The sequence below is a fragment of the Lynx canadensis genome, chromosome D4 (genome assembly GCF_007474595.2).
Source record: "Lynx canadensis isolate LIC74 chromosome D4, mLynCan4.pri.v2, whole genome shotgun sequence".
In the NCBI taxonomy this organism is placed as follows: domain Eukaryota; kingdom Metazoa; phylum Chordata; class Mammalia; order Carnivora; family Felidae; genus Lynx; species Lynx canadensis.
This window is the reverse complement of record NC_044315.2, coordinates 2,501,414-2,513,576: the sequence shown is the minus strand read 5'-3', so window position 1 is coordinate 2,513,576 and position 12,163 is coordinate 2,501,414. Positions and strand designations below refer to the sequence as shown.

The 12,163-nt window shown below is 60.6% G+C and overlaps 1 protein-coding gene across 1 annotated transcript; it reads right to left on the bottom strand.

The window, feature by feature from the left end:
- Positions 1-1,731: 1,731 nt before the first annotated feature.
- On the bottom strand, positions 1,732-9,281 carry NXNL2 (nucleoredoxin like 2). Its single transcript, XM_030294026.1, is given in 4 exon segments — positions 1,732-2,434; positions 8,981-9,066; positions 9,068-9,236; positions 9,238-9,281. Coding segments are annotated over 4 exon segments (468 nt in total). The 3' UTR covers positions 1,732-2,265.
- Between the last annotated feature and the right edge of the window lie 2,882 nt (positions 9,282-12,163).

Below are 12,163 nucleotides of genomic sequence, written 5' to 3'. Positions count from 1 at the left end.
GCACCACAGTTTGCTTTTGGGAGGCCGAGCGCTGGGTGCTGGGGGCCAGGTGTGCCCCCACTAACTCCCAGAACCTCAGCATGTGACTAGTTGGATACAGGGCCTTAAGGAGGTTATTAAAGTAAAATGGAGTCACAAGGGTGGCCCTAATCTAGCCTGTCTGGTGTCCTCCTAAGAGAGGAGGCCACAGACATGCACAGAGGGACGACCTCCTGAGAAGGCAGGGAGAAGACTGGTATCTGCCAGCCCAGGAGAGAGGCCTCGGGACAAATCACCCTTCCCACATCTCATTCTGGAATCCAGCCTCCAGGGCGGGGAAAGAAGAGGTCTGTGTTGTTCATGCCGCCCTGTCTGTGGACTTTGTTAGGCAGCCGAAGCTGACTGATACAGGTGCTAAGAGGTTCAAGGTGGGGCCAGGGAGAGAAGGCACGGTCCCCTCCCCCTTACACACACACATCCCCTCCCCCACTGTGAACGAATCCTTGGGGAGTCTGCTGAAGGAAGCAAGGGTGGACAAAGTGCGAAGGGGACCCCCTGAAATGTGAGGGGGGAGGACCCCTGTTCAACTGTTTATTATAAAACAGGAGGACCCCTCCCATAAATTATGTTTTTTTCCTGGGGACAGGAAGGACAAGCAAGTTTTCTGCAGCCTCTCCCGATAGGGCAAGGGTCGGAAGCACATCTGTAACCACCAAGACCAATGGGGGCCTGTTTTCCCACCAGGCGGCTGCTGCTGCACCCACCCCGGGGCTGACGGTGGGCACACCTCAGAGCAGCACCCACCCAGGGCTGGCGGCAGGTGCCACCTCGGAGGAGCACTGCCCTGGGGCTCACGGTGGGCGCCACGGTGGGGGAGCGTCTGCCTTAGGCTGACGGCAGGCCCCACCATGGGGGAGCACCGCCCCGGGGCTCACTGTGGGCGCCATGGCGGGGGAGCACCTGCCCGGGGCTGACAGCAGAGGAAAAAAGACTGCACGTGGGGATGAACCCTGACAGCTTATGTGTCTGCATGCCCGTTTGTTCAGCGGCAAGAGTGTGCCCCAGAACCCCGAGGCAGTGGCCCCCCAGCCCCGAACCTCCCCCACAGAAGCTCCAGGGCGGCTCTGACACCCACCCGAGGGCCAGGTCCCCAAGTCCCCGGGCTCTGGGTCCTTGTGGATGCTGTGACCGGAAGGGCAGAGAGGGGCCTCGCAGGCAGTGTCACAAAGGAGCCAGCAGCCTGCAAGGAGCATTAGCACCGCGGACCATCCCCCCAGCCCCTGTCCTGTCCAGCTGTGGCTTGCTTTCAGCTGGGTGGTTACGGTGACTTCCGGGAAAGCCCGCTCCAGGAGACACGTGGTGCGTGTGCTCTGAGCATCGGTCGTACAGCAGTCAAGGCTGCCGGTGGAGACAAGAGCACGGTGTGTGTCTGGTGTAGAGTGTGTGTCGTAGGGCGTGTGTGTGTGTCTGGGTGGTGTGTGTACGTGGTGTGTGGGGTGAGGTGAGTGTGGTGTGTGTGTGTCCACGTGTGTGCATGTGCGTGCGTGCTGGGTGTATGTCTGTGTGCGTATCTGTGTGGTGTGTGTGCATAGCATGTGTGTGTATGTGGGGTGTAGGGCGTGTGTGTAGTGTACAAGGGGTGTGTGTACGTGTGTGTGTGTGTGTGTGTGTGTGGTGTGCCAGCGGCGGCCGGCAGTGCGAGGGCAGAGGGCTCCTGGCAGAGCCTGTGGTGGCTCCCGCTTACCTGGACCCATCTGCACCCACAGGAGACGCGGGTTTGACACCGTGAACGTGCAGCCTCGAGCAGCTGTGAGACTCTGGAAATGGGAGCACAGTGTGGAGACCAGCACTGGGGGAGCACCTCACTGTCCCCGTGCGAGCGCCTGGTTTGCGGGGACAAGGAGGGAGATCAGAGGGCTGTGCCGGAAATGTTTATTAAAGCGTACGGATTCTGCAAACCTCAGTGATACATGAGTCGTGAGAACTTAGCATTAACCGAAGTAACTCTCCAGAAGACGTATTCGTAAATGTGTTCTTTCACCTGAGGAGTGGTATAAAGATGTGTTTTCCATGGATTCCCAAGAGCCCAACGGGAGCATACTCAGGCTCGCGTGAAGACAGCTCTGCTAAGAGTGATAGAGATAAGGATCCGCAGGCTACGGGATCCTCCCTGGCAGCGTTTCTCTGTGCCGGGACATAAACCGTACCAGTGCGGGCGGGGAGGAGATGGCCGCTCCCCTTCCCGCGCTCAGGATGCAGCAGCGGGTGCTCCCGAGACCCCCGGCGTCACCCGGAGAAATTCTGAAAGATGTTGGCCGCCTCCACCCAGCTCTGGAAGCAGGCCAGCCCCCGCTCCCGGATCTGCTTCCGCCCTTTGTCGGTGATGACCTCCCCGCTTGGTTTCACAATCACCAGCCTGGGGATGGCTGTGATGTGGTACCTGGTCCTCAGCTCCCTGCGGGAGAGAAGTGGGAGGGCCGGGTCAGCGGGGGAGTGGGCAGGCCGCCACACCCACATCCCCAAGGCTGGCTGACCGTGCAAAGCCTTAGCCCCCAGCCTGCCCACACCTTCTCTCCCTGCTGCGAGCCTCTCCTGAGGGGTGTCCCAGGGAGGGGACAGGTGTGCTGTCCCAGAGGGGCGTCCACAGGGAGGGGACTGCTCTGAGCCTGGGCTGCCCATCCCAGAGCCCAGGTCCCAGCTGCGTGGGACCACGGAGCACCCAAGAGGTGGAGGAGCGCCAGCAAAACTGAATTTCTCATCTTCGTTAATTTAAATTCAAGTAGCCACGAGTGGCAGGTGGCTACCATATCGGACGGTACAATTCTAAACCCACAAATACGCCCCAATAAATTTATATCCCTCCTCTGTCTCAAGAGGCTGAAAAACACCACGTACACACAACCATCAGTGTTAAAACTCTGTGAGTTCCAACAAAGCTGTGTGAGACTTTCTGCCCCTCAAACTCAAGGAGAGGCTGATTTACATTATGGACGACACATTTCTTGGCTACTTTTTCCGTCACGTGTAACAAGAATTATTTGCATTGACGCAGGAAAAGGAGCAACCACCTCCTTTGTCTCTCCCCTTAACCTTCTCCTAAATGAGTGCCCTCAGACAGGGCAGCTGATGAAGACCCCTCCCCATTCCCAAGGCCACCTTGCAAGTGTCTCTCATTCAGTAATCTGACTGCACTCACCTGTCACCCTAGGGACTGTGGGTCTGAGTGGAAGGAAAAACGCACTTGAAACCCTCCTGTTACCAAGTCTCCCCGTCACGTCTCCATCAAGGTCTTCCTGCTGCCTTCTGGCACCCAGGCCAAACACAAAGGCATAAATCAGGGGGGAAGAAGACCTCCCGCCTCCACCCAAAGGAAGAGAGCCTTGTCTCAAACGTCCAGAGACGGTGACACACCCAGCATGTTCTCGGCCACCAAGGGATCGTCACAAAATTTCAAATAAGCAAGAGCACACAGACCACTTAATCAGACCACAATGCAATGAAAACGGGACACCGATACAATGCAGCTTTTGGAATGAGTCTAAAAACTAACCATACACTACCACTACATGTGAAACAGCGAAACAGACCACAACACAATCAAAAGGGAACAATATGGAATATACTTCTGATCTGCAGCCGTAGACACAATTAGACATAGGAAGTTGTGGTCCCAAACACACTTTTCCAACGACTTGTAGACGAGCTGTGTGACTGACTCAAAAGGCAAGAACAGGACTGATGCAGCAGACACTAGGAAAGGCAGACGGCGGGAAGAAGTCACAGCAGAGAAACGCACAAGATCCGGTGAGCTTCAAAACGAACCTGGCTGCGCGAAGACCTAACGGGCCAAGGCGCTACCAGCACTGCTCAGGGGAAAAGGAAGGCACGGGAACATCGGTCCTGGGCCCACGGCGGACTCCACCCTGCTTGCAGACCCAGGCAGGCGGGCGAGGTCGCTCCTACTATACCCGACAGCTGCCAGGACCACCAGGTCCCGAAGGAAACCTGCACACGGCTGCCACTTCCGGCAGCTTCTGGAAGCCGTTGCTCACGTGAGGAAGAAACAGCCAAGGAGGAGAGAAAAAGTGTTATGTAAGAGTGGTCATCATCTGTGGAACAGACACCAGGGCTGACAACGCACAAACCACAGACGTGGAGAGACGCCAGCCCCGGGACCAGCTGAGGCCTTTGCTGACAAGCCAGCTGGCCCGGCAACTCAGCGGTAGGCTGGGGGGTGGAGGAGACCCCCCACCAGTGTTTTAAGGATGCTGAACAACCCCAGAAATTTGAAGGGCCTATGAAACTTGCTTTCCCCCAAAGCATAAGACAACACATGGAGAAAAGAGAAACGGCTGCACAGCCCTTGGCCTGAAGACTGCAGGGAGGTGGCCAGAGGCTGCCACCGGCTTTGTCCAGCAGCTCAGGCAGATGGGTCCGTGCAGGGTCTTCACTCTGGGCAAGGCGGGGCGGGCAGTGCCCACCACGTCTGAATGGTCCCGCGGGGGTTCTGCTACCCAGGGCCTGGGGCTTACCCCAAGGCCAGGAGGCCCTGCCCCACGTGTGCAGCAGCAGTGCTAAGGGCACAGGGTTCCCAGACCAGCAGCAGCAGCACCAGGGAGCTCATTACAAGTGCAGAGTTTCCTGTCCCTGCTGGGGTGGGGCGGGTGGAGCCCACGATCCCTTGGGTTCACGCCTGCTGAAGCATGCTACCCTGCCAGTCTCCCAGGGCCGCCTGCATCCCCCTCCCTCCACCATCGAGTCACCCTGGGGATGGGGGAGAGAGCAGGCAGTAAGGGAAGCTGAGGACGGTGCCCTTGATGGCCTGGGCGGTAGAGGCATGTGGCTCCCTGCTCAGCATCCGTGACCCTCCACCTTCTGGTATTCACTAGCTGTGGGACTTGGGCAAGCTAGCTAACCTCCCTGTACCCCAAATTCCCCATCTGTACCATGGGAAATACCTCCCTGGGTTGTTGGGAGGTTTAGATAGTTAATATGCATACGGGATAGCTAAGGGATTGGCACGTAAATGCTCAGAAAACACTGGCTGTTATTGATGGAGCCACGTCCAACCCAAGGTGGGCCAGCTGTCCAATGCAGCACAACCATTGAGTGCTGGCTACACCAACCAGCACCGGAACGGGTAACCAGCAGACTCAGAACTAGTGTGACTGCACGGAACACTTCCGTGTGAGCTAGGAGAGTGGAGGGTGTGAGATTACGCAGCCCGAGGCACAGCAGCCACTCTGCCACCATGAGGAGAGACTGCATTTGCCAAGTGGCCCCTGGCTGCAGCCTCAGCATGAGGCAGGCATGGCAGAAAGCAGAGCCATGAAATTGTCCTCGGTGGTTTCCCACCTCCCTGGAGACCAGCTCCTGGCTGCTGGGCGTGTAACTGAAGCTCATCAGTAAATCTTTACAGTTTAAGCTTTGGGCTGCTGCCGCTGCTGTTTCACTCCCTCGCAACATTAATCAAGCTCTGACAGGTGTCGGGCGGGGGCGGAGGGGGGTGCAGGCAGGCTGGGCTTTGAGGAGTGAGGAGGAGTCTGGAATAGACATTGGCTCCAGAGTATCTGCAGTCAGCCGTGTGGGCCCTCGAATCCCCAGCCTGGCAGCGTCTGCGTGGAGACGACCGTAACCCTGGAGCTGCACGGAGAGGCTCGCAAGCACCGTCTCCACCGGCTTCGGGCGCGGTGTCCCGCGGGACGGACGGCGCCTTGGAAGGAGAGCCCCGTGGCCGCACAGAGTGCAGGCATGAGAACTCTGAGCGCGGTATGCTCTGGGGGAGTCCGAGGGCCCAGCTCGGGGCGGGCGCTGCTGCGACAGTGGCTCCCTTCCTTCACCTAATAGCGCGTCCTCCACTGGCACAGCCACTTCTGGGTTGTCATGACAACGCTGGTTCCAGTCTCTCGCCCCCCCCCCCCCGGGCCAGCAAATCTCTGCAGTGGCTCCAGCCAAGGAGCAGCCCACAGGCGCCAAGCAAGGAGCAACGGCTGCTTCCACCCTGAATGCTAGAGACACTGCTCACACGGGTGGCGCTGGGCGCGAGACAGGCATGGGCCTCCCGGGCCAGAAATGCCCCTCGTGTCCCCAGTGGCATGGATGAGGAGGCGGGGCTGCTGGGCGGGGAAGTGAGGGCTCCAGGGTTGGGGGGGCTGCAAGCGTGTGTACGAACTGTGGAGGTGGGAAAGGTATGGGGTATTCTGGAACACTGCTGTCCAGTCTGCAGAGGGGGGTCACAGAAGGCTGGGGCAGGAGGTGAGTATGGGGCAAGTGTGGGAGGGCAGGGCAAGACGTGGACTGAGCCCCCTGGGCAACAGGCACCCCGGAGAGCTGGGGTAGGCACAGCAGGACCAGGCCTGCCTCAGACAAGAAAGATGAGGTGGGTTCCAGAACAAGAATCCATTAAACACGGACACTGGGGCTGAGGTTAGACTATTCCAACGGTCCAGGCCCTACCTGAAGGAGGTAGCAATGAGGAGGAAACCAGACTCAGCAGATTCAGTGCCTAATGGGGACACGTTGAGTCAGGAGGCCTGGCAGGTGTGGGGGAGCTGGAACCCAAGGCTGGGGAGATGGCAGGGGGCACAGGCACCCCACCAAGTGAGTGGCTCTGACAGAGCCACTCTCCACCCATGAAACGATGCCACGGCCAAGTGTCTTTTCTGTGCAGTGCAAACCTGTCAGGAGGCATCCCATCCTCCTGGCCCATGGTGGGGGTGGTGGTCAGCGCGAGAGCAGACCAGAGGGGGGCAGAGTCTACTGGGGGCCTCCCGGGGTACCAGAGCCCAAGTGGGTACCAGCATTATTAACAAACAATCATAAAGGCCATGAAAAATCACCACTGAGCAGGTCTTGCGTGCGACAGCAGGAGACAGGAATTCCTGCTGGCACTGGGCCCATAACAAAGGGAAAGGAGATGGGCAGGACACCTGTCCTTGGTGTCCACAATCAGGCCGCTCGCCCACCTGCACACAGGCACCAGCCGCAGGGACTTCAGTAGACATGTCTGTCTAGGGCTGTCGACGCCCTGCAGCCATGTGGCCTCCAGCCGTGCCCAGGGCACCCGTGGTGGCTCCCCAGTGATTCCTCCTCCTCCTCCCCTCACCTGGGACTCAGTGGGTAGCCGCTGAGGAAGAAAGCCCAGGGCCCTGACCATGACTGACCTAGCGGGAGCAGAGCACTATCCCGCTAGAATAAGGGAGTAGCTCCAAACATTCTCACAGAACATCCCACTTCCTACCACAGGAACTGCAAGGACAGAGCCAGTGTGGTGCAGTTTTGGAAAGAGGAAGGACAAGGTCTCACCAGCAGAAAAACTGACGCTAGACTCTTCTGGAGACCACGCTGGCCTCCTGCTGCCTGCAGTGGACCCTAAGGGGCTCTGACCGCAGCACAGGAGAAGCAGGAGGGAGCTCCGCAAGGGCCGTCCCCCAGCGAGATCCCAGGTAGCCCCGAGGAGAAAGAGGAGGAGAAGCTCTAAGCAGAGACTCAGGTTCCAGAGCCTCAGCGGCACATCTGCGAACCGGGACAAGGTGCTGGCACGTGACCGCCAATGGCTCCAAACTCCCGGATCAGGGCCGCCCTCATACACAACAGGGGCCTCATCACCCGGCAGTGAGCCCCCTTGCCTCCATCAAGCCACAAAGAAATCCCCGACCCTGAGCGCTGCCTAGTTACCCACACGGTCCCCCTGTCACTTTCAAACCTGTACTGGTTCCAAGGCCGTGCATAACTCTGGTGCTAAGCGTATCAGAGGCATTCGCAAACACCACCAGAGAAGATGCTACGGCGAATCCCTCTGCCAAGTAAGTCACTGAGACTCACCCTCTCAAAATTGTCACTTGGGTTTGTTTCCACTGTCGCGTAAACTAGACATCTGTAAGATGCTCCTGGAGCGAGGCCTCTAAGAAGCAGGTGCCCACCTGGAAGGCCTGAGCCTCACCTCCTCCTCAGCATCCCTGCGGCATGTGTTTGTGGGAAGAAACGTTCTTCTACGGACCTTTCCAAAGCCCCCTGCCACTTTTAACTGTTCACGAGCCAATTCATCAGGACAGCTGTGGGAGGGAGGTGGGGGGTCCACCACAACTGAATGATAGCCCCCCCCAGGACCATAAATGAGAAACATGCCCTGTAAAACACACCCAGAACCCACTCCATGTCCATTACAAGGATAGTGGGGTAACACCGTGTGCAGAGTGTAAATGCTTTCACCACAACAAGGACCCCAAGGTGCAATCAGAGCCCAGTCACACTCCAGTCCACCAACCCTCCTGAGATCCTCCCCACCCTCCCTCCTCCTTCCGGCTCCCCCATTCTCCCACCTCTTCCCTCCCAACTCCCCCCTCCCACCTCCTCTGTCCCCCCTCCTCCCTCCTACTTTCCTCTCTCCTCCCTCCTTTCTACCTTCTTCCTCCTCCCTCTTCCATCCCCCTCCTCCATCCCACCTCCTCTCTTCCTCTCTCCCACCTTCTCCCTCCTCCCCAGTCAGGTCCCTACCCCCTGGGGATTTTTGGTGGCCTCTGACATTAACCCCAGGAGCCCAGGGACCTGGTTCTTCCTACAGCTGTGGAAATGGTAAACACCTTCACTTTCAGGCAATTCCAGGCCTGGCAGCGATAACCAAGCCGCACCCCGGCCAGCAGAGAGGGAGTTCCTCCAGCCTTGGAGTTCTGTGCGCCCCTGGGCACTGCCCCCAGCCGCTCGCGGCAGCCGACGCAGAGACCCAGTTCCCACGCGAGCCTCCCGAGGCACCCTCTCCTGCTTCCACACCCCTCCCCGAGTCCCACCACCGCTAGGCTCCGCAACAGTCACATCACCAGAACTCCTTGGAAACGCAGACCCGCTAAGTCAGGGCCCGGCTCTCCAAGTCCCCAGGGATGCGGCAGCCCCACGGGACCCCTCGGGGGCCTGGGGTGGGGGCCACGAGCGACGCCGGGGAGGCCCGCCCGAGGGTGGGGGGAGGGACGAGCTCCACGCGGCCGCCCAACCCCGTCCCACTCACTGCCGGAAGGGATCGTGGAAGGGCAGCGCCAGCCAGGCGCCGTGCAGCTCGCGCATGAAATCCAGCATCTCCTGCGCGCTGCCGTCGGGCCGACACAAACACCACCGCGAAGGGAGCCGGCGGCCGCGCCTCGGCCACCAGCTGCGCGTAGAAGTGGCAGAGCAGCGGCGTGAAGTCGCGGCTGGGCGCGCACCAGCCGGCGGCGAAGTACAGCGCCACCACCTTGTTCTGCAGCTCCTCCTCGGCCTCCACCACGCGCCGTCCCGGTCAGCAGGCGCCGGCCGCCCAGCACGTCCACCATGGCTTGGCGCGGACACCTGCGGGGGGGGGCGGCGGGGAGCGCGGGCGCAGGACACCTGCGGGGGGCGGGGGGGGGGCAGGGAGCACGGGCGCAGGGACACCTGTGGGGGGGCGGGGGCGGCGAGGAGCGCGGGAGCACGGTACACCTGCGGGGGTGGCGGCGGGGAGCGCGGGCGCAGGGACACCTGCGGGGTGCGGGGGGGGGGCAGGGAGCACGGGCGCAGGGACACCTGCGGGGGGCGGGGGCGGCGAGGAGCGCGGGCGCACGGACACCTGCGGGGGGGGCGGCGGGGAGCGGCGGGCGCAGGGACACCTGCGGGGGGCGGGGGGGGGCAGGGAGCACGGGCGCAGGGACACCTGCGGGGGGGCGGGGGCGGCGAGGGGCGGCGGGCGCACGGACACCTGCGGGGGGCGGCGGAAGCATGGACTTCACGCAGCACCCACAATTTTGGGGACGGATACCTGCGGGTCGCGAACACCTGAGGGGGACGCAGTGAGCACGGGCGCACCGACTCTTGCGGCGCGCCGGCGGTGAGTGCAGACGGACGGTCACCCGCGGGCGGGCGGCAGTGCCGCACAGGACCCGCTCGGGCTGTGCCGCTACCTGGGGCCCCACCTGCTCCTCTGCTCCGGCCCCAGCTGCGACACTGGGCGTGAGCACTTGAGGGAGGAGGGACACACAGACACCCGCGGCGACCCCGAAGCGGCGGCTGCCACAGCACCCGCCTCCCTGAAGCCGGGCTGCCGGCCCGCCCTACGCCCCGCCCACCACGCCCTCGTCCGGAGCTCCGCCTTCTCGCCGCCCCGCCCCTCCTCTCCTCTCCGAGGGCCCCCATCCCGCTCGGCAGTGTCCCCGGTGCCCCGCGCCCCGCCCATCTCCGTTGCTCATATCGACGGTCCTCTCTGCGCCCCCGCCCCACGTGTCCTGATGATCTGAGAGGTCACAAGTATTAAAGTACCAAGGCACGCTGGAGGCCCTCAGGATCCAGCAGCGAGCAAAATAATTTCAGCTCCTGCGCGGGCAGGGGCGGGGAAGCGGAGGGTGGGGCACTCTGGGGAGGCGCAGATTTAAGGCAGTTGCCGCAAAAAACTCAGTGATCAGATGAATCACATTCTAAGGCAGTATTTTAAAAACTTCAAATCAATGCAAAAAACTTCACGGTGAACAAAAACATCAAACTTGTAATAAGGGCAGGATCCTGCCTGCCCCACTGCCAGCCGCGACGCGCGGCGGAAAAGCGCGTACTGGACTGAGCCCCGCGGGAGGGCGCACCCGCCGATTGGAGATTCGGTCCGACCCACGCTGCCCCAGCAGCGCGCTGCCAAAGCCGCGTTTCCCTGTGGAATTGTAAGACCTGGGGGAGACGCAGGTGAATGGGAGAAAAAAGCTGGGAGGGGGCCCTTGCAGGTGGAGGTCCGACTTTTGTTAAAACTCAGGATTCCTTATGATGAATGGAATGCAGCTAAAACTGTGAATGTCAAGACTGTCTTGATCTGTTTGGCTTTTTTCCCTTTTATCTCAACAGTGAGCGAAGTAGAGAACGTTCCTTTCAGCGACACACTCCCACGGGGGAAATTTCCAGTTATTTGTACAAATACTGAGGTGCCTTCCTGCAGCCGCGGTGAAGCCTGCGCAGCCTTCCAGGGAGAGGAGATGTGGGGGAGCACCCCTCCGCACCAGGGGACCCTCCTCTGGCTGCTCTGAGTGTGTGTGTGAAGGATGGGGCCTGCCCTCCAGAGCTCCTCCAGGGAGCAAGGGACACCGGTGCTGTTCTGCTCACTCACCTGCCCCACCCATTGTCAGGGACTTCTCAGGGCCGTGCCTGGGGCATGAGCCTGTGTCTTCAGACAACCATCCCACCCCACTGGCCACTCCTTAAGGTGGAAGGGGGCTACAGGAGCCATGAGAGGCAGAAGGAAACCCAGAACCCTCTCCTGCCTCTGTCAGTGTCCTGCACAACTTCCTCCACCCAAAGCAGGAACAGCCACAAATGCAGTCCCAGAAACAGGGCTTGCTGTCCCTAATCCCCGCTGGCACGCTCAAAGTCAGTTCGTACTGGGACTTCCTTCTGGACACGTAAGGGTGCCTTGAGCAGGGCATCTGCTAAGCAGCTTCACATGCCTGGATAACCCCAGCCACGCTGGACAGCGCTCCTACTCCTGAGGCTTGTGAGCAGCTCCAGGAGGGCCTTCTTGGGTCTGCCCCCCTCCCCGAACCCCCTCCTCCCTAACCCCTGCCACACCTACACAGTTTGTGACCTAGATTCTTGCCCTACCATCCATCCCCCACCCAAACTGCATCTCCTCCTGTCTGAGGACAAAAGTCCCCAGAGGCTCCCAGGACGCTCCTCACCTAAGGTTGGTCCCTGGGCCCCGTCCCCTGCCTGCCAAGAATCCCACTGAGTCAGCCCCCGTTCTTGATCACCCCGCCTACCTTCACCAACAATCCCCCGCCCTTGGTGTCTCCTCTAACCGGCTTTCCATCCGCCTCCACACACTGACCCCACCCCACCCTCTCCCTTGGCAGTAAACCCTCCCTTGGCCTGTGTTCAGAGTTGAGCTCAGCTTCCGCGCCCCCTCCCCCCGCCCCACCCCCCCCGCCGGTGCAGCGGTACTGAATAGAATCTGTCATCACCTTTAACTGGCATCCAGCCTATTTCTCCCGAGCAGCTATCAAGAGCTCTGATACCTCGGCTGGCTCACAGCCAGGGCACTGACTGTGGGGCAGAATGTTCCGGGAGCGAACACTGGCTGGTTGGCACAGGAGACTGCAAAGCCTCTCTGGAAAGAAACACTGTGTGTGGTACGATCATGGCTCTGCCTGTCTGTGCTCGGCACGCAGGCTCTCCCCACTTCTGACTGAGGCTGCTTCTCAGAGGAAGT